Genomic DNA, 22,576 nt, shown 5'->3' with positions numbered 1-22,576 from the left:
TATATGGTAAAGATATTAACTGATCATTGGCTTCACCCAAAAAAACATATTCTAATGCACGGTGCCCTTACCAATATTTCTTAGGTGGCAAAAGTTGAGGGCTCAGTACCCATCTCTTGCACTGTTTTTGCTCTCTTAAAATGCTGGTTGAAATATCAAATCATGTTTAGAAAACGAGTTGTCTCTTTCTTTGATCACTGTCAAATGTCCTTATTTAAGTTCTTCCCAAACTTGTCACTCAGCTGCTGTATTAGTCTTGCTAACTCTCCAGTAGCCTCTGACTTTTCTTCTAGAAGCTCATAGCGGAGACTGGAAATATCTTGCTTAATCTCTTTAAGTTCTCCTACAATTAAAAAAAAATGTTCTTGTAAATGAGACTGAATTAAACAAGTCATCACCGTGTTTTAATTCCTGAGAATGAGTTCATTTGGGAACACAAACTATAGGCTTGGCACTAAATGTGTGGGAACCTCCATAGAGTAGCAGTTACACAAAATCCTCCCCCCCCCCCACGGGCTTAATGAAACAAACTCTATTAATACTGCTAACAACAGTAATGTGTGGAGAGTTCTTGTTTTTTCCAAGCCCACTCCTTCTCCACATACAGATTTCCAAGCTACACAGCGGCTTTTTAGGATGAGATACCATTCCCTCGCCAGCATTCCCTTTTCCATATATACTGAGTGGGGAACGGCAGCGAGTCCATCCCTTCCAGCTGCAGAGGGGATAGCTCAGGCCAGTGTTTTTAAAAGGGGCTTTCTAAGGCCCATATGAATGTACAGGGTAATGTGCTGTTAAGAAGTATGGGTCTGTTGGAAAAAAGGGTGGCGTTGGCTGTATGGTGAAATGGTGCTGAAGGTGCCCTATGTAACTAAAAGATTTGTTTGTGATGTAAAGTGTAGAAAGCTTAGCAGAGATACTGGGCGGCATTCTTTCCTCTGCTCTGACCCCTGTATGCCACTGTGATGATGTACAGGGTCTAGGAAAGCCTCTTAACCAACTGGGGGAGAATTTGTCTAGTGCAGGCACTGGGTAGGACAGTTGGAAGCTGCCCTACACAGGTCCCTTCACAAGCCCGGTGTAGGGGCTTAGCTCTGAGGAAAGAGGAGGTGGGTCCGTACATCATGCCACTATGGTGATTCTGGACAACTCCAAGGGTAGGTCTGTTGTAACTTAGAGAACCTCCCTAGACAACCTAAATTACACCAGAGATCATTTCAGCCCACAGAAAGGGCCGAAATTGCAAAGGCAAGATGGTTTGAAGTAATCTATGCCCACCAGGGCATGCCTGTGCATGCTGCCTCTCCAGAAGCTGCCCCAGACAGTCTCACCCATCTGATTTATGATTTGACATATCAGTTTGGAACTGAATGGAGATGCATGATTTCAGCTTTAGTGATTGTAACCTCATTAATTGTAAAAGCCACTTGCCTTCATTGACTTCATCATTCTCTCGATCAACCTGAGCCTTCAGGACATATCGCTTAATAAGACGCTTCATTATTTTCTGAAAAGTGAATACAAATGGTTAAATGGTATGATATTGGTTGTCTGTAATTCTAGATCTATTATGAACAGTTTGACTGATGAAATTCTGGCTCCACTGAATCAGTCAGTTTTGCTATTGACTTCAATGGAGCCAGGATCTCACCTTTATATTTACCCACTTTGTGTTATAATAGTTGAATAACAAATATTTAATAAGCATCCCACAAGAAAGACAGATCAAAGAATACCATGGGAGACATACGAATTTGGTGGATAGCCCATAAATGCAAAGTAACTACAAATGGTTAAATATCAAACTAAGAAGTGGGATCAAGTTTAGGTTTTGGGGATATAGGTTGTTTAAAGTATTCATAAGAAAAAATCTGGATGAAAAAATAAGTTGTTTATTAATGACATTATCAAACTCACTCATTACACTGAACTAAGTGCCTGATCCCAAATTTACCGAAGTCAATGGAAAGACTCCCACTGACTCCTGTGGGTGTTGAATCAGGGGCTAGGAGAACTAGGAAACAGGAAAACTCATTGAAGGATAGAGAGAAGAGTCAGAAAGATCCAACAACATTGGAAAAAAGGATTAAAATGAATGAGAATTACCCCAGAAAAATGGCACACATTTAATATACACAGCAAAAAAGAATACCATGTAGATGTATGAAATGTGAGATTATTGGATAGAAAGACGTACGGACATATATAGGAATGAGAGCAGACAACAAATCAGATATGAACTTGCAATGTGATGCTGTTGCAAAAGTGCTGAAGCTATGTTTATACACAAAGGTATAAAAGAAGTCCTAAAGCAGTTTATGCTCTATACTAGGCTACAACTAGAGTCCTGTGGAGTCTTCTTCAGTATAGGGGGAAAAAACATTGATAGACTGGAGATCTGAAGATGGGCAGCAAACATGACAAAAGGAGTAAAGGGAGTGACCTCCCAGGGTATGTCCATACTGCAACAAAAAAAAACCAACAACACAGCACCAAGAGTTAGAGCCCAGGTCAATTGACATGGGCTTGCGGGGCTAAAAATTGCAGTGTACACATTCAGGGTTGGGCTGGGACTCAGGACCTGAGACTCCACAAGAGGGGAGGGTCTCAGAGCTCAGGCTCCAGCCTGAGCCCAACTGCTTACACTGCAATTTTTAGCTCAGCAGCCCAAGCCTTGTGAGCCCAAGTCAGCTGACCTGGGCCAGCTGTGGCCATGCCACAGGTCTTTTATTGCAGTGTAGATGGACCCCAGGGGACTGCCTTTTAAGAGTCCAAAGTTAGGCATCTAAATCTATTTCTAGACACCTAAATAGCTCATTTGGGTGCCCAAATGCATGATTAATCTACATTTGAGTGTGTAAAACAGATATGGAAGTGTATGCATTCTTGCTTGGGAGGAATTTGCTCATGCAAAGTGGAGTAACGGAAGCTTATCAGGCGCCCTTGCGGGGTTCCCCCTTCTGCTCCACCAGGGGGCTGAAGTTCCCCACCATGAGGCAGCATCCAAATGGCATGACTGGGCCCAAAATGTTTTGTTTCTTGGGGGGAATTTCAACCCAACGATCAATGCAGATAGTGCTCAATCTGTAAGGAGGCTATGTCCCTGTGGGATTTGCTCTGATGATGATGCAACTCCAACCAGGATTTTTGGACCTAACTGAGGGATTTTCCTGTCTAACTGAGGGATACTCTCCATCTGCCTTCAAGAAGAGCTGCATTGACATCCATTTTTCAAGCACGCAGACACTATAAAGGGAAAAGACCATCAGCGTCTACCTTCATCTTAAATCACCACAGTCCCTGCTCCTGGGAGTCGATTCATTGATTCATCACAGGAGGCAATGACACCTCTCTTATTTACTGAGTTCACTTTGTTTGACCCGTAGATTTAGAATCTTATAAACAGCCACACAGCTGAAAAGACTTTAAGGGGAGTTACTGTGCCCAGACAACGATGTTGAGCATTAGTCACTGACGGACACAGCCTGTGCCCGGTGCCTGACCTCCGTTACTGGGCTGGTTGCGGGGCAGATGCACAGGGACCAGGGAAGAAGACTCCGTTACCTCAGGATACAGTCCCGCTTCTGCTGCCCTTCCCCATAGGGACAAGAAAGGAGAATCCAGACAATGGCAGATACTCTAGCCCAGCTATACGTAACTCCCTTGGACTGCGCATGTCCTGTCCCCTCCTGCCCCTGCCTGCTGCCATGCAAAGAGCCTCTTCCAAGCTCAGTTTTCTGTCTGCACCTTCTCAGCATGCACGCGTACACAGCCCTCTCCTTTGGTGCAGTGGGACCACACTCCCTCAGGTGCCTGGGGAACCTCCATACCCTTAAAGGCAGGACCTGGACTTGCCTTCCAGATCTTGGGGGGAGGGATGGCTCAGTGGTTTGAGTGTTGGTCTGCTAAACCCGGGGTTGTGAGTTCAATCCTTGAGGGGGGCCATTTAATTTTTTGTTTTGGATATTAGGAAAAACTTTTTCACTAAGAGGGTGGTGAAACACTGGAATGCGTTGCCTAGGGAGGTGGTGGAATCTCCTTCCTTGGAAGTTTTTAAGGTCAGGCTTGACAAAGCCCTGGCTGGGATGATTTAACTGGGAATTGGTCCTGCTTCGAGCAGGGGGTTGGACTAGATGACCTTCAGGGGTCCCTTCCAACCCTGATATTCTATGATTCTATGATCTTGCTCCTGCTCCCACTGAAAATCTAGGATAGGGTTAAGAAAGCTCTCATGGTCTTCTCTCTACTTACAATACTATGCATGGCTGAGGTACGTTACCTGGCTTCTGTGTAATGATGCGAATGGCTACTCCCATTGGGACTGAAAGACACTCATTTTAAGGGGTCTGTTGGAGCAGGTTTGTCATTTTTGGATAAAAAATGGTGGGGAACAACAGCAACTTAACATCTATCTACCTAAAGCACTCAAAGCCCCCCCCCATCTTAGTATCTGAGCACCTCACAATTTTTAAAATATACTGATCCTCACATCATCCCTGATAGACAGAGAAGTTCTATCATCCCCATTTTATGAATGGGTAACTGAGACACAGGGAGTAAGTAATTTGCCTAACCTCACAGAAGTAGTCTGTTACAGAGCAGGGAACTTGACCCATGTTTCCCAAGACACTAGCTAGCGTGCTAATCACAGGAGCATCCTACCCATAAAACCTAAATTCAGGCCCATCTGCCCACTGAACAAGAAGAAATCCTGTTGCTTTAAATGTCACTGGCAATCTCCCCAAAGGTTTTGAGACACAAAACCCCCCAAACCAAACCAAACCAAAACCAAAAACATCCCACCCCTTCCTCCTGATCATTAAGTAACTAGATGTGAACTGTAGCAATAAAAAGGCAGGTGAATGACAAAAAGGGATCCAGTTATTTGTATATGTGTTATCTAGTGATGGAATGTGGAATGTTTAGGACTGTGTCTTTCTATAGAAGAAGATCTCTCTCTAACCAGGTGGGTGGTTAAGGAAATATATATGAGACACAGTGCACATACTGTATGCTGGAGATGGCCAAGGTAGTTCAATCCAGATGGAAGACGTGTTGCCACCTGAGAAAACATAAATTGAGGAACATTCTGGGGAAAGTGGGGAAATACTAGATCCCAACAGAAACAATTTTCAATATAGGAGACAAAAATAGGGAACTTGCAGGAAAACAAGTAATCAACATATAACGAACGCCATTATCTTCTTGACATTTACCATCACAGAGTATTTACCTGTGCCAGCCACAGTATTTGCTACTGCTATTTGCAGTACTGTCTATATTTACAATGAGTAGTACTCTATATGCCATGTAGCTACAGGTGGCAAAGGTCAAGATCTTCATGGTGCCAACTATACCAGATAATACACTGTTGTAAGGATACTGAACAGAAGTAATGCAAATGTGACAATTCTTTATCAAGAATCTGAGGGGTGGATGTCACTTTGCAGCCTTTGGAGACATTCCTTGCAATATCTTCAGCAATACTACTGTGTATTTTTGCCTTAATATTGTATTGTGGCTTTGCATCTCTATTGCCATCTCCCACCTCTTCTGGGTTCTTTGCTACTGTAAATAAAATGGCTTCTCAACCACATAGTTACTGGCACAATAGAGAAATATTGGCAAAGATTTCCAGAAATGTCTGTTGATTTTGGTTCCCTAATCTGAGACAACATGAAGGGGCCTGATTTCTAGAATGCACTGAGCTCCCACTTACTGAAAACTGGAGTTCAACATCTAGTTACTTCTGAAAATCTTGGACATTCATATTAATTTTCAACCCTCCAGACCTTGCTCACCCAAATAGTTCCCTTGATTTCATTGGTGTGATACTCATCGAAGAAAGGGTTCCGGTAGCAGACCTTAATTTGTAAGTTATTGCCTTCTATGCAGAAATCCATCTTCTTTATGTATTTATTGGCCCTACCTTCATATACTCTTTATCCCTTCAGTTATTCAAGTACCTTCTATAGACTTTATCTTGCTGGGCAAAGGAGAGTGAACAATAGTCTTGTGGTTAAGACACTGGAATGGGACTCAGGAGATCTGGGGTCAATTTCTGGCTCTGTCACAGAGGGACATATTTTAAAAGGGTTTTAGGTGCCTAAAGATGTAGATAGATAACTAATGGGATGTTCACTCCAGGGGAGTTAGACATCTAGTTGCTTTTGAACATCGTATTAGGAATCTATCCACATCTTTAGGCCCTGAATACCTTTAAAAATCTGGAACTTTTGAAAATGTTACCCAATATCTAGTATTTACCACACATAGTTATACTTTTTTATCCCACTAACCAATTCCTTTCCTTAACCTTGTTAACAATTTACAAATACTTGATGTCTGTAGATGTTAACCAAGTACCTGCTTAGTTGGAGATTTTGCTACTACACACATAACCCACTGCTGTCACATAAAATATGTCTACCAGAAGCATAAATTCTCAGGACTGGAACTTGGTGAATAACTGATTTTTTGGTTTGGTGGTTAAACCGAAAAATTATAAAAAAAACCCAAACAACATTGTTTTGAGTTAACCCAAAATGACAATTTTTCAGCTCTCTCACCAAAACAAAGAAGTCGTTTCAGGATGAATGAAACATTTCATTTGCCACAAAATGAAAGGTTTAGTTTCATTTAGACTGGTTTTTAAAACCCTTTTTTGATTTTTTTTTTTAGTGAAATCTAGGTAAATTTCATAACTAATTGTAATTTTGAAATGAAAAGTCAAAGTGTTTCATTTCATAAGTGTCAAGTTGAAATATTTCAACTTTTTGAAAGCTTTTTTCCAAATTTCTAGTGGCCATATTCACCCTAACTGCATTTTTTGGCAAATAAACTATTTGTAAGAAATATTTCACCCAGTTCTACTCAGGACCTTACAACAATGGTAATTTCACAGTGTGGGGAGAGTAAGCTGTGTCATCATGGCTCCCATAATTATTTTTGTAACAGATCACATTGCACATCCACCTAAATAGGACAAAATATTGCCAAAGAAAGCACATGAGGGTGTTAAAGTAAAGTCTAGAGAGACAACATTGTGTCATGACAAAATGAAACACTGTCAATGAGTCTAGGATGAAGCTCTGGTGAACTTTTCTTGTATTAAGTTCAATACCAGTGAACTTTTCAATTAATTACCATGGCAATTAATTACCATGACAATCATGTTAATGTCAAATGTATTTCTGTAGCTGTTACACTGCCATGCTGCTTTAAGCAACTGTGAAACTAAAAGGTTTGGGCTCAGTCCCATAAATTACTGTGTCCTTTGATTTGGCATAGGTCACTGCTTGACACATCACAGGATGGAGCCCACTGTATAGTGACAAATCTGATCCTTGCAAATAAGCCTTGTTTGCTTACAGATCTTTTTCCTTGCTCTTGATGTTCTACTGTCATTACCTGATATCTCGTGGGCTTGTTATAACCCTTCTTCACAGTAAAGTTTTCTGAATTTCGAGCGCTTGACTGAAAACGAACTTTCTGAAATTATAAAACATAATGAAACATTAAGTTTGTAACAGCTTCTTTCCCCAAACAACCTCTCCACCTCAGGCTAAACAGACTTATGCAAACATTAGAAAATGTTGCATTCTGTGAGCAGGTTGGAGATCCTGCAGAAGAAAACCAGCACTTCCATTCCCTAATTAATAATATAATTAATATCTAGCTCGTTCATAGCACTTTTCATCAGTAGATCTCGAAGTGCATCACAGAGGAGACAAGTAGGTCATCCCCATTTTACAAACAGGAAAATGGAGGCACAGAAAAGTGAAGTGACTTGCCCAAGGCCGTTCAGCAGCCCAGGGAGAGAGACACATATTGAACCCAGGTCTCCAGATACCTAGTCCAGTGCTCTATCTTCTAGGCTACATTGCCTCTGGTAGCTTATCAGAGGGTGAAGAGGGAGACAACCCATTCATTTCTTTGCCAGAACGAACAGAAGAATTATTGGATGAGAAATTCAATCTCATATCATCTAAACAAAAGGTGTTTTGACTGTATCCCTCTCACACCACTTTGAGACAGTGTTAGGAGGCGAGAGGCAGAGCTTTCTTAATTACTTCTAATTCCTGGTGATTGTGGCTGAATTTTGAAAATAGCTTTTTGAACAAAGAGAAGAGAAAATTACTCATCAGACTCAATGGATAGTATCAAGCAACTCCAATCAGCCACAAAGGCACACTGCAGATTCCAATGGCAAGCTCTGTAAAGCCCCCCTCTGCATTCCTCTCCTACATTCTTCCTTGGCCTGGTCTATACTATTCTTGCTTCAGCTCTTCCTCTTATCTCCACTCTGGCCCCTTTCTTGGGTCTGTCAGCTTCTTCTTTGGTAGCGCCTCCTGTTCTCATCCTTTCTGCATATTCCTTTGATCTCAGTCTTCTTCTCCTTCCCTGCCAGCTCAGTTCTATGCTTCTTCCCGCTTATTTGCCTCTGCTATTTTGCCAACGCAATGAATTTCTTTGGTCCCATCAGGGCAGATTCACTGCTTCTCTTCTGCTCTACATCTGTGCCCTCCAGAGCCTCTCTTCTCCTCAGCTTATGTCCTGTGAATGGCAGAAGCAGCTGACAGTTTTCAGTTCAGAGGGCCTAAAAATGTGCAATGACACCGAGAGGAAAATTTAAAAGCATGCCCTGCTGTATTAGAACATACCCCCTGAATATTAACAAGCCCCCTGAAGCTCCTGGTGATGCTGCCTAGGAGCAGCCTCTGTCACGTGCAGCAACTGTAAACAAAGACAAAAATCCTGCACATTCGTTTAGGTCTCAGTTCCCAGTGTTGTTTTTTGTTTTAAACCCAGCTTGAGCCGAGGAAGTTAAGTGAGGGTCAGTACAGTGGAAACGAAGCTGTTTCATCACGTTTTAATTTTTGCTGAGTTTGACAGTCCCGGTAAAACAGCCGCAGCTGAATGTTGGGTGAATAGCTTTGGGCGTTTTATTCCAAAACTCCGAACTAACAGAAGTGCTGCAAAGGAAAAGAATAGATCTGCCTCGGGTTTTTTGGCTTTTTTTTAAAAATCTGCTTGCTAAGAACAGTTTTGTCCCAATGACATTTCTGCAAAGAATATATTTCCACAGGATTAGCCTCTCCCCGATTACGCTGACATTTCTTCAGGAACAATTCTGTTGGAAAGTGTCAGATTTTTAGGAATGTTTCTCTGTGTGTCTCATATTTTGTCATGCGGAAGCACATTGGTACTAAGGGAAAACTAACTTGCTTCTCACAAATGTGCCCATTCCAAAGTCAGAGGAGTTGTGCTTTCCCAAAACACACATCTCTTTCAAAAGAATGAACAGGTGGTGGATGAGGCAGGGCCGATCTATTACTGTGTATGATTGTCATTAGGCAGCTGAAAGTGGGGAGGTTGTTAACTGTGGCTTCAAGTTGCTGGGAAAAGTTAATATTCGCTGGTTGGAACCCGGCTTCCAATGATAAAATCAGATGTGGTATTAAATGCTGAGTTTTACATAATGGCAATAAAGTGAATTTAGGCAATACATAAAGAACGGTTTCAAGAGGCAGCATGATCCTGTGGCTAGCAACCTGGAGTAGGCGTCAGGAGACCTGCATTCTTCTATTCCCAGTTCTGCCATTAGCCTGCTTTGTGACTTCCTAGGGGAAGTCACTCCACCTGTTCCCCTTCCCAGTTCATATAGACCATAAGCTCTTTGGGGTGGGACTATCTTTCACTAGATGTCTGCACAGTGTCTAACTCAAGGAGGCCACTACCTTGGTTAGGCTCTCCAGGTGCTACTGTAATACAAATAATAAATAAAATAGAGTACAATGCTAAGCAGCTCTTTTTGCTCATCTGTGAACGAAGTAGAATTCCTTCCCTTGATGCCCACAGAGGACATGATGGTCGTTTTACATTCAGGGTGTTAAAAGGAAAGAAGCATATGACATACCCGTAGCCTGGAATTCAGCATACCCATCTCAAGATCATTTTCACAGTTTTTGGCCTTAGATTTGCAGAGTTTTATGAGGCACATTTTTATTCTCATTATGAGATAATAAAACGATTTAGGGCTTGGCACTAGGTTAAAAGGAGCAGGCAGAGTCCTTCCTTCATCAAAGTATGATAACCAGAGCTTGGCACGAGCAAATTTCCACTCCACATCTGCATCCTCCTGCCATGGGGAAGGGAAAATGAATTGCAGAATTAGTGTTTTGAAGGGAATTGAGAAGTATTATTGCATTGGCACTCAGACAGATGCACAAAGGTGGCAAGAGTATGAACCTTGTCACTGAAGGCTACTCAACAGGAGGTCTCTGACACAAAAGTCTTGCAGATTTCTGGCTCCCAAATCCATGTAACCTCTTTATAGTGAAATCTGGGTATTTACTTATGTGCACCACCTTTTCCAACTGCTTTCAGTTGGCACACAGACAATATGCACGGCCATGTTCTGCATGTAGGACCACCCTTTTTAATTACTTGTTTTTGGGGTGTACTACCTTTCATTTCAATGTGGGGAGTCAGGTGGGATAGGTAAGGACTGTAGTGGTAGGAAAGGGAGTCCCGCAAGCAGTGGTGATACAGTATAAAGAAAAAAAAAAGAAAAAAAAAGAAAGAAAAAGTACATATCCTGAGTCCAGTTTCCGAGCTGAGCGAACGATGATGTCAGGAAGCTGGAAGGCACTGACATACCCCCTTTACCTCCAACTGTTGCTGTGGGGAAGGAGTGGCTGGGGGTGGGGACATCAATAATCAGTCCTCTGCCAACTCCTTCCAGATGTTGCTGTCCCTCGTGTGGAGGAAGGAGACAGGTGAGCCCAGTGCCCAGACGAGCCTGTCCCTCTCTGTCTGGTGGCGGCTAAAGATTAAATAATTATCCTTTCCAACATGTTCCCTATGCTTTGTCTGCTAAGCCAGGTGTGGTTTCCGAACGTCACAAGTTCCTAGGCTTCTCTAGGGCAACCTTGTAGTGAGCAAGATTTGAAAAGAGCAGCTGGTCAGAGACCAGCAGAGAGAATGTCAGTCTTGCAGCTGGCTGAATTGAATGTCACATTCCTTCTAGCTTGGACAATGGACAAGTGACTAGAGGTGCCAATTAGGAATGGGACCACCTGTCCTTCGTTCCTTCTCCACCTGTCAAACATCCCTGGTTTGAACTTGAACTTCAGAGTTAATGAGTTCACCCCCCCCCCCAGAAGGGACTGCAAAAAACATAGGAGAATGGAAGAGAGAGAGAGAGAGAGAGAGAGAACGAAACCTCATGGGGGGAAAAAGCAGGTAAAGAGCAGAGCAAAATGAGACTCTGATAGGGAGCACAGATGACCAACAAAGTGCAACAGCTTTTAAGGGCCGTTACTTCTTCTCTATGATATCAGTGCCACACACTAGGGACTAGACTAGACCACGGGCAAGTTAGCAGCGGCTGGACTTCTTGGACCAGTTGCATCAGGTAGCTAGATGTGCTTTAGACCTCTAGCACATCACTGTACTTGAGGGTCAAATGGCACCCCCAAATTCTGTAGGCAGTACCTGTACCAGGTGACCTGAAAAGGAGCTTGTCTTGGGCAAGCCCAGAGGGGCTGTGCTAAGTAAACAGCTGCTCTCTGCAGATTTTAAGAGTGGCTATGAGAAAACGTGATGATATTGTAGTACAAAGGAGCCCAAATCAGGGCTGACCAAGGTGGGGGGTGGGGAAGGGCGGTTTGCTCCAGGCCCCTCCAAGTGATGGAGAGGCAGCTGGGGCAAATTTGAGTGAGTCATGTAGCAACCTGTTGCAGAGGGTGACAATGCCACTCAGGTTTGACACCTGCCATCCAGGCGACCTGGCAGGCCGAGACCCCGGTGGTAGGAGTGATGTCAGGGATAATGCTACAATCCACACAGGGAGAGGAGGGTCTGGGAGCAATTCCTTAGCTGCACACAGGGCAGAGCCACCCTATTCCTGCAGGGAGAGCAGCAGCCCTACAGGCCTGGGCCATCTTTGATCCCACCCCCCCCTTCTTAAACTCTATAATCTCCAGGATCATTTTTTGGAAGGATGGGAGGGGTTTCAGTTTTAGATTTTGCCCCCAGGCCCTCAAAATCTCCATGTGGCCCTGTCCAAAATTGCCAGGTTTGTGTGGATTAGGAATTCCACAAGGTTGCAGAGAGAGTCTGAGATGTGAAGTACCCCCACTCTTTTTATTTGATCACTGAACATGACCCTGTTTCTTCGGATGGCAAAGACATCTTCTTCGTTAAATGGAACACATACAAAAATGATCTGATATTTGGGCCTAGCTGATAAATAGAGTTATCTAAGGATATATTTTCAATGCAAAGCACGAGGAAGTGGGTATGTAATTTCCATTCAAAATAAACTGTGTATCAAGTTAATCACAGCAATATTTAACTACTAGGTAATGGTTGTCATCTGATTCACTAAAAAATTCTGAACAGCAGCTTGGGCCACTTATCTCTTCTGATAATTAAAAAACTATAAGAAAATACCAGCTGATTTCCTTGTTTGTCCTATTTGTATTCATCATCATATCTTGGTTCTCCATCAGTCAGCACATGTCACATAAGCAAGTTCACTTCTCAGTTAAGATGATTCACCATTATTAGGTTGTCAAGGTGAGCCAAGACACCAAGAACATTTCTGAAGATAAATGTAAGGTTAGTGCAGTCTTTATTGAACCGAGTGGAATTTATGATTTTACTCAGTACTTGTATGGTCTGACCCTTATTTCAAGATTGTTTACTGGTTGAAAAAAGACCATCTGTAGCTGCTTTACAGCTGTTTTCATTGTGGTATATATAGAAGCCAGTAGCATCAATGGGAAAATAGGTTTGCCAATAATCTGTACTCACATCTGTACAATGGTCAAATGTATAATGCAACTCGCTCATCAGTACACATCTCTGATGATTGGCAGATGTTTGGCAGAAATGAGCATATTACAAAACAGAGGCCTTGGACCAAATTCTGCCCTCGTTTATGAAGATCCAACTTCATGGACTTCAATGGAGCAGTGCTCACTTAGCCGCTATTGACTTACTCCCGAGGGAATTCTGCGCCCAAAAAATTTAAAATTATGTGCACAATATTTTAAAATTCTGCAAATTTTATTTGTCAGTAAATATATGTGGCTCCAGCATGGGCCACTGGCTGCATTGAGGTGGGAGATCACCCTGAAGCCCCCACCTCTCGCAGTACAGAGACTGGGCAGTGAGGCAATGCCTGACCCTGACACAGTGCAAGGGCTGGGCCTGCCCCAGAAATGCCCCAGGGCCCTGTCCCTCTGCACCAGGTAGGGCTGAGCAGGCTCAGCCCAACAGGATTGAAATGTGGAGGGGCTTAGTGTGTGGGGATCCAGGTGTGGGGTGAGACGTTTCTGTGTGGGGCAATCTGGGTGCGGGTGGCTCAGTGGGAAATCTGGATGCACAGAGTCTCATTGTGGGGTTCCGGGTGAAGGGGCAATGGGATTCTGCAGAGGATCCAGGTGAAGGTGGGCTGGGTGTGGGGAGATGGGGCTCAGCAGGAGGTTTGGGGTGTGGAGGGCTCCATGGGGGGACCCGGTGCTGGGGAAGTGGGGCTTGATGGGGTTGGGGTCCGGGTGCAGCTGGTTGGGGATCAGTGGGGTGGAGGTCTGGGTGTGGGGGGGTAGGGCTTGTCAGGGTGAGGGTTCAATGGGCCTGCTAATGGGGGAGCCCCAGCTCCTGATGAGTGGATGCCGCATGCTGGGCTCCTGCTTCCCTCCACAATTATCCTATCCCCTTTTCTTCTCCGTCCCCCTCCCCTCACTCCCACATTCCCCCCCTGCCCTATTTCACCCCTGTTCCTTCCCAACTGCCTCTTCCCCTCAGCCCCCCACCCCCCTTACCCAGCCCCACCACAGGCACTCACTGTTGCACAGAAGAGAAAACAGGAAGGCTCCCAGCACACAGAAGTGGAGCCCGACTGGCGCTAGGACCCAGGAGGCAGCCCTCAGCTGCAGAGTCAGAGGAGCAAAGACCCAGCTTCCTTCAGCTGGGCAGCTCTGCTCTTACACGCTTAACCCTGTGTGCCCCCCCCCCCGATGTCTCACCTCTGTTTGGAGGGAGGCAACCCCCCCACCACCACCCCCAAAAGAACCCCTGGGCCCATGGTCATCCCCCGCACGGCTTCCCTGCAGTTTTCTGCAGGCAAACACAGGAAATCTGCAGGGGTGTTTTCTGTGGGCGCACACCCCTGCAGAATCCCCCCAGGAGTATTGCCTGGATTTGAACCTTATAAAACAAAACTTAAACCTAATAACAGTAATTGGTTAACATGTTTTTACTTTTGTGTCTGGCAGAGAGATAAGAGGCTGATCAAGATGCTGGATTAGACATGAGCAGGCTGCCCCCACAAATGATGATACTTAATCACTTTTTAATAAATATCCCATCTAGAGGGACTGTCCAGCAGCGAACAGGATAACTACTTCCTGTCCTCTACTGTCTCTCTTGCCAGTGCTCTGTGAAGGACAAGGTTAAAATGAGATTTTATTGTGGGTTGAGGCAGGAACAGGTTAGGTGTCTGCTGGAAGATGTAATTCACTGGACTATCACCTGTTCTATATTGACATTATGGGACATCCTATCACTGCATTTGGGAATTAAGGGCCTCCTGAACACCAAGGTAGGGCCTGAGGAGGTGTTGTGAGAAGACATGGTTATAAGTGAGACCTATGAGCTATCAGACATTCAACCAATATCTTATGGAATTTTTGTCACAGGAACAAGGATAACTTCTGTCACAGGTAGAAAGGGTAGGTACTTGAGCTGATAAAACTGGTTGACATTTGTACTAAGCTAAATGTGCAAATATGAAAAGTAGAGCTGGTCAAATCCCACTTATCAAATATGTTATTCAGTGAATGTTGCAGATAGTCATTGAAGACTAGACTGAGGCTTGGACTACACATCCCAGAAAAGGAGTCAAGCACTGTAAGGACCGCCCCTTAGGTTTACAATTTTATTGAAGCTACCAACCCCTTCTGCCCAGCTGCACACAAGTAAATGGCACTGTTCATCCTGCTTCCTCACTGCCCAGTCAGATGTGCAAGGAGTGGCAGGGAATGGCATAGTTGAACGGTTATGGGGTGGTGTAATAATTTCCTGCTGGCATAGGCGAGCACCTTCCCTTCCCTGCCTTCCCTAAGTAAGGGGGAAGCAGGGAGGGAATTGGGTCTCTGAATCACAGTGCCTCCTCGAGCTACTCCTGGAGTGGCGCATTTTATACACCATCCCTTTTTCTGGACAGTGCCTAAAGGTACAATCTGACCCTGAATAATTTATCTTTGTGGCATTTGATGAGCTTTGTAGCCCATCAAGTATTATTTGATGGATAAATTATTGGATGAATATCTGCTATATTCCTTGCTATGGAGAACCCCATTAACCGTTAGAGAAATGAAAAGGAAGAATATTATACATCATCCCTATGATAAAACAAGGGGGGAAATATCTACCTCCGGTGCACATTGCACCAGACCAAATACAGTTTGATGATCTCAGAATTCTACAAGGCAGCACTGGTACAATTTGAATTATTCCCTTTTTACCAGCTACTACAAATACTGATTATGACTCTCCCACCCCATTTCCAATCATATTCTGAAATACCCCATAAGTGGCATACTAAAACTAATTCTGGTGTTTGTAGACAGAAAATGTTCAATGCTCATAAATTGGTACACACTTCCAGACCACAAATTGCTAGAGCAAACCTACCAGTTGCTATATCTGAACTTTCATTATACTTGTATTCTCAGCCAAATGCAAAGCTAATATGGCCTAGTAATTCCTAGCCTACAAACAGCTGCTCTCTTTCCCCTGGCTATATAAGTACTTATATTAACAATGCTATGCAAATATTATGTTCTAACAAAATGCAAGCAAATGTAATATTCATGCATGATTTCATTTTTTCCCTTTTTCAATACAGAGTCAACTAAAAAGTTACTCATGCTCCCTAATAAACACTCCCTTATGAAAGAGCCCCTGGTCGAGCCTTGCTTAGGTGCAGTTATTCTTTTTAGCTAAACAATTCTGTCCTAGACTTATACCCTGGGCGTTGTATGCATTGTTTGCCTTATCTACCTGGGCTTGTACTACTAATGACTGTTCCCGACTCTCTGGGACCTAATCTTCAAAAGTGTGGGTGCAAAACTACACATGCTTAGTTTAGGGGTGTATAAACAGTTATGCATGCGTGCAAACTGGCTTTGCACGGACATGTGTGCACACAAACCATGGCTTCTATGTGTGCATCAGGGTACTTGTGTGCCTAAACTGAATAAATGAAAACAACATGCACACACTTTGGAAGATCCTTTCCATGAATTGCTTAGCCTAGAGCTCTGCAGCACAGATAACTTTACATGAGGGATTTTTGTTTTGTTTTCTTTATTTGAAAGTAGCAACCTTAGAAATATTGATGCTGGAGAGCATGCTTTCCTGCAATAACAGATAACATTTGTAAGATGGCACTGCAAAAATGGTGGAAAGAGTTTCCTCCAAGAAAAAAGGAAGAATGCACTAGGAGGTTGAGGCCATTTGAAAGTAAGTCCCATCTCAGAGGAAGAGAAACTAACTGAGAAGCTTGATCGTAAATGTTAAGGATCTCTTGGGGAATACAACTGTGCCTTCTGAAAGCAGGGAAAGCTTTCTTGGGTAGACAGCACTATGTAAGTGTTTGCTGACATCCGTCCTGATTGCAGCAGACATAAGGCACAGGGGTATATTTTCAGCTGTGGCCTTCTGCAGAGCTGGGTTCTGAGGATAGATCAGAACAGCTAATTAATACAAATCCAACTGTAGGAATTTGACATTGAAGAAACCGGGACAAGAAAACAGAAAACACGGACAACAGTGTCCAATATTAATAACTTCCCTGGCTTTACTTTTATTAGCAGAAAGTTTCTTCTCCCAAGTATTTAGCAAATCCAGCCTGCTAATATGAACAATAAAGGACACAGCCGAATCCTGGATATACGTTTCTGCAACTATTCATTCAGATTCTCTAATGAGTTAGCCTCTGCTCTTCGTGGCTCTTTCGTGTTTGCTTTCTACAAACCTTCTTGTCACAGAGTTTTACTTGCACAAATGTTCATGGAGAATGACTTTCAAAGCTGCCAGGCCTGAGTTTGGGGAATCTATTTAATCTAATCTATTTTTGTGACTCTAGCCTAGATAGTGAATGCTCACAAAGAACTGTTCATGGGTTTGAAAAAAAATCAAGAACTACTTTCAAATAATGAATATATCTAAGGAAATTGTGATCTGCTCAGAGATATTCTACAAACAAAAGGAAGATAAATCTATCGTATAAATGGTTCATTGTGAATTATTCGCTTAGGTCTAATTCTGGGATAGAGACTTTTCAGTCGCCATAGAATTTTAAGATAAATGGCTTCTGTCATACTATGACATCTTATATAGTAGATCCTGTAATTTCCTTGTTTTTATAACATATAACAGTAAATATATACTCTGTAATCAAATTGTTTATCTTACCTCAATTTCCTGATAGGAGTTGTTGATCATGGCTATTAACATATTGAGCAGCACCACCACCATGGTAACGTTATAAACTCCATAGAGTACATAGCCAATATTCTCAATGAACTTATGATCATACTTCAGCACCACTGATATCACTTCAGACAAGCCAAATATTGACCAGAATAAGGTTTTAAAACTTTCTTCTACCCTAAAAACAAAACAAACAATTATTTCACATTGTCGTCTCCAGATTGGCAAGCCAAGACGTTAATAATAAAAATGGCGCTTGCCCAGAGTAAATATGATGTCTCTGTATAATCAGTGCAAGCCATGATCAGTCACCCTGTGGACTGCCAAGTCATATTTCCTGAACTGATAACAGTATGTGGCATCCCAAGTAAGCCATAAAACAACACTACCTCTGATCTGCCCCATCTGCTTTTTCCCAACCTCATTAACTATGAGCTAGATTGTAACTTGAACTCTGTACCCCTGGAGGGGTAGTAAAACCCCTACAAGGGCTAACTGGAACTTCAGACCTAGCTGCAGGGCTAAGTAGGGATGTTCAACCCATCCATGTATGTCCTCCCTGAAGCAGGTGGGCAGGGAACGGTTCCGGGGGGGGGGGGCAGGGAGTGTGGCAGAGAATGGGCAAAGGCTTGGTTCCATCCCCCTACTGGGGTTGGCCTTCTAGAGTTCAAAGATAGAATCTGTGGAGAGGCATTGTGGGTGGAAGGGAATTTGGAGGCAAAGGGTCAAGAGAGTTTTTCCAGCCGGTGGTTTCCAGGGCACATTTGAAAGTGGAGGAGATGGAGCCAGAGGAAAGGGAAAGGTTAAAGAATAGGGAGAAGAGAGGAGATAAACAGAGAGGGGAAGATCTGGGAAGGGTGGGGTCAAGGTGGTAGGTCAGGAGGAGGGAGCTGTCTGACTCAGAGAAGGGTGAAGCAGTAAAATATGGAAGGGAATATGAATGGCTCAAAGGGAAAAGGGGAGGATAATGAGAGACCCTGGTACAGGAACCACACTTTGCCTTTCGAGAAATCTGCTTGGCTCTTTATTCAAAGGCAAAATTACCAGGACTGACCAGTACCCATCTAATAAAAATTCAAACTATCCATTGACTTTCAGTGAATACACTCCGTTGTAAAACATTATGGCCTTTACAATTGAGACTGATGAAATGTTTCATATTGCTACGGCAGCTTAACCCTGAGAAATCACTTTATAAAGCAGATTATAGACTCACCACAAATTACCCTCAGAAAATAATAAGCTTTTACATGAACTCCAGTGTCAATTACACCTGGCAAAGCAGGAAAAGGAATTAATTACTATCATTTAAAGTATAGTAACGACCACTGGTTAGTTGCATTATGTACTGCTGCAACAACTAAGTATTATCAGTATCACAGCCCATTATACTCTCTTCTTCCACTTGCGTACAGCAGTAGTGAATTTATTAACTTTACGGGTGATGTTCTTTGGGGGAATAACTTCACTGGCTTCAGTAGTGCTGCACACCCAGAGGAGTTGGACCTATGAGTTTCAAACAGATGTTACATGGGATTAGAACCTCAATAAGCACACACCTTCCTATTCTTCTGTCATGTTTCCCAAAAATTCATGTGCCTATCAATATATTATCCACCCCTTTCATTTATACTAAATGAAACCTAGAAATTATCAGAGGTTTTCTCACTTCAGGCACATGTTGGACAGAGTTTATGATTTCTGAGTCCAGTAGTTGGCACATCTTTCCAAGTTACCAAGCTATGGCACTTTTCCATATGGCAGACATTTCCTCTTGTTTTAAGACTCCCGTTTTTGCTCTTCGCATTGATCTACAGTGGTAACTGCCATTCATATGATGGAGTACTTAAATAATAGAATCCGGCCAATGCTTATTCCATTAAATAGTGCACTTTCTAGTTAAAGTGCATTTATAGAGCTTAATATTCTGGCTTAGAAGCCTGCCATCTAAGTCACTTACCCAACTAATAAAAGACTGTAACCACCAACTTTGATCCTTGCAGCACCCTGCAATTAACCTTGTTTTTTAATTTGGAGAGGTTCCACTTGTTTTCTACCCTTCAGGCAATTTTTAATACAATGTGTCAACTCTGCTCCTTTTCCGCAACTTTAGCATTAACCTCTGTGCTGGAATGTTGCCATGTTCTCTTTGAAAACTTAATTACTGGCTGTAGCAGTACAATAGATTTATGAAGAATTCTAGCAAATTAGTTATAGAAACAGAGCGTTCCTTTCCTGAGAGGGTGACAGATTGACCTAACAAAATTTGTGCATTTCCTAATTATCCTCCATAACCCTCCCCAGCAAAACATCAGTATCCAAGGTCTTGTCTTTGATATGAGAAAACAATAAGCCTGGTGCATCCCAAATGTGGATCCACTGTCTCAGTGTGGAGACGAGCATGAGTCCCTCAGACTGGATTTCAATCCAGATCCAACTTTCTCTGGTGTTCAGGAATGTTCAGATGTGTGTGTGGGGGGGTGGGTTAGTTTGCCCTGTTGTAGAGAAAGGAGCAGTGACATGCTGGAGGGGGTTGTGAGAGGTTCCCAAGAGGCCCTTATTAATCCATCATTACATTTAAGAAAAGACTGCAATAACGCCTCTGTCTGTCATGTTCACTCCCTTTCAGGATTCTGCCTAACCGTATGGCTCCTCGGCCTTAGCACAGCATCCGGTGAACGTTATTTTTATCGGTGCCTGTAGTTAAAATATTGGCAGCAAGTCACTGGAAAAGGGAAGTGGGGACCCAGATTCTGAATATCTCTGAGTTCAGGTGTGTTTAGATCCAGGGTTTTGGTCCAGATTTATGTTTGCATTTCTCATGGATTCTTTCGTTCCTTCCATCACTCCATGTGTTTAAAGCCCTCTTGTTATGGGGCCTACATCTCGGGAGAGAGATTCAGGGCTGAAAGAAGCAGATCCAACAAAGGGCAAATTATTAGTGCGGTTGATCCCCTTGGCTCAGCTAGTAATAACGGAGCGGAAGCTGGTGAATTCGGGGGTGTGTGTGTGTGTGTGTGTGTGTGTGTGTGTGTGTGTGTGTGTGTGTGTGTGTGTGTGTTCGCAAGTATAGGCGGCACGCAACTTGAGGGAGTGTTCTTACAACCTCCTTCAAAGCAAAAGCACTGAAAACACCATTCCCGCCATACCGCACCAAGGCTCTCTGTGCTTCTGGGTTAATGTCTAGCTCACTTGTCATGATTAAAACATTTTCGAAGTCATGAAAGACACTGACTGGAGTCATTCTACTTACAAAGCCTGGAAGAAGCACACCTGACTTCTGTAACCTAGCTACACAACTGTCCCCAAAAGTACTAGGCTGCAAGAAATTGCCGAATGAAAATGAGAGTAAAAAAGATCCAGTGGTTATTGTGCTAGCCTGAGAACTGGGAGACTCTTGTTCATTTCTCTGCTTTGCCACAGACTTCCGGTGTGGCCTTCGGAAATGCACTTAGGGCCAGATTTTCAAAGGTCTTTAGGTGCCTAAAGACTCAGATTTAGGTGCCTAAAGACTTTAGGTGCCCATTGGAATTTTCAAAAGTGCCTAAGCGTTTGGGCTCCTAATTTCCATTGATTTCACTGTTTTGAATCCAAACCTATTGAAATCAATGGGAGTTAGAAGCCTAATCTGTTTAGCCAATTTTGAAAATCCCACTAGGTGTCTGCCTGCATCACCAGGCTCCTACACTTTGAAAATCTGGCCTTCAATTATTTGGTGCCTCAGTTCCCTATCTATAAAATAGGTGTGCCCCTACCTCACAGGATAAGTACATGAGAAATCTGATGCACTCAGATACTGTGATGTAGGTGCTTAAAAATAGGATGGTATTTTAAAGTTTTAATTCTACTCTAGTTAAGATCCAATTCTGGTTTATGTCTTTGATACATGAGTTGAAACACAAGTTCTTCCTGCCAGTAGCTGAAAGTGTTAAAAGAAGCAATGGAGAGACTATTTAAAGAAGAGTTTTAATCCAATATCTGAAGTTAAACAGAATAATACTCTGACTTTCTATATTGCCTTTGATCAGTGATCTGAATATGCTTCACTGACAGAAACTAACAAAGTCCAAGAGCCGAGCCCTGTGAGGGAGTAGGTGTTTTGTCCTCCTTACAGAAGGGAAATGTAGTGATTTACACAAATTTACATGGTCATGGCCTGAAGCAGAATCTGAAACCTAGAGAGAGCTGATTTCCTGTCTATTGCTGTAACGACTATCCTTCGCTATATTATCTCCCCTGTTTTAATGTGTTTCAATATATACTTCAATGCACTGGGGTTATTCTCCCCTCAGTGCACACCACTATTCCCTCTAAACTGTGTGAGTGTGCACGTCCCACAGATCCTAAACCCCGTGCACGCGGCGAAACACCATGTGCACAAAAATTTGCACAGAAGCACAAAAATTTGCACACGCAGCCTGTCAAAAATTTGCACAGAAGAAATGTTTTGCGCACATGGCCTGTCAAAAATTAGAGGGAACATTGGTGCACACATTATTTCAATGAAAGCTAAATAGAATTTTATGCTTTTGCATCAAGGGGAGACTAGAATCCATAGAATATGTTAGTTGCATGCTGACTTTGATTAAGCATTATTGTTCTTTCCATCAGAGGGGTTTCATATAAATCTCTCCTGCAGTATTCCTCTCCTGGTTAAGAAAGCTCAAGCCTTTCAGACTGAGCTCTTCCCCATGAGTAGAAAGTGCTTAGCTCCTCCAACATGAAATACAGTCAATATTATATAAAATGTTGTGTTTTAATGAAAAGTCTCCAAATAATGATGAAACTGAATGAACTGAATTTCTCTTTAGGAGGTGGGGGGGAAGACAAAACCCTAGGCTTAAACCTGATTTGTGATGCAGAATGCAGTATGAATGCAATCAGTCCTGCTTCCATTTCAATTTTGTTTATATATCATGCTCTCAATTATGGACTGTTTCAACAACTGTGTTCAGTATACAGCATAAAAAATGAACAGATAAACATAACTATGATCTGCAGCAACTGCAATGAAAATTCTGAAAAGGGGGAAAATTAAGCGTTTTTAAAACTATTTTGCAATTAT

The 22,576-nt window shown here is 42.9% G+C and overlaps 1 protein-coding gene across 1 annotated transcript in view; it reads right to left on the bottom strand.

Moving 5' to 3' along the window:
- Positions 1-200: 200 nt before the first annotated feature.
- Positions 201-22,576, bottom strand: part of TRPC7 (transient receptor potential cation channel subfamily C member 7) — a 121,090-nt gene continuing 98,714 nt past the window's right edge. The window contains exons 8-12 of the mRNA XM_077824683.1: positions 17,494-17,689; positions 9,920-10,141; positions 7,411-7,491; positions 1,432-1,507; positions 201-343 (exon numbers count right to left, since the gene is read on the bottom strand). Of these exons, the coding sequence (XP_077680809.1) occupies positions 201-343; positions 1,432-1,507; positions 7,411-7,491; positions 9,920-10,141; positions 17,494-17,689 (718 nt within the window). The remainder of the gene's footprint in view (positions 344-1,431; positions 1,508-7,410; positions 7,492-9,919; positions 10,142-17,493; positions 17,690-22,576) is intronic.

The sequence above is a fragment of the Eretmochelys imbricata genome, chromosome 8 (assembly GCF_965152235.1).
Source record: "Eretmochelys imbricata isolate rEreImb1 chromosome 8, rEreImb1.hap1, whole genome shotgun sequence".
NCBI classification, from domain to species: domain Eukaryota; kingdom Metazoa; phylum Chordata; order Testudines; family Cheloniidae; genus Eretmochelys; species Eretmochelys imbricata.
Note: the sequence above shows the minus strand (reverse complement) of the source record. Positions and strands in the feature narration are given on the sequence as shown.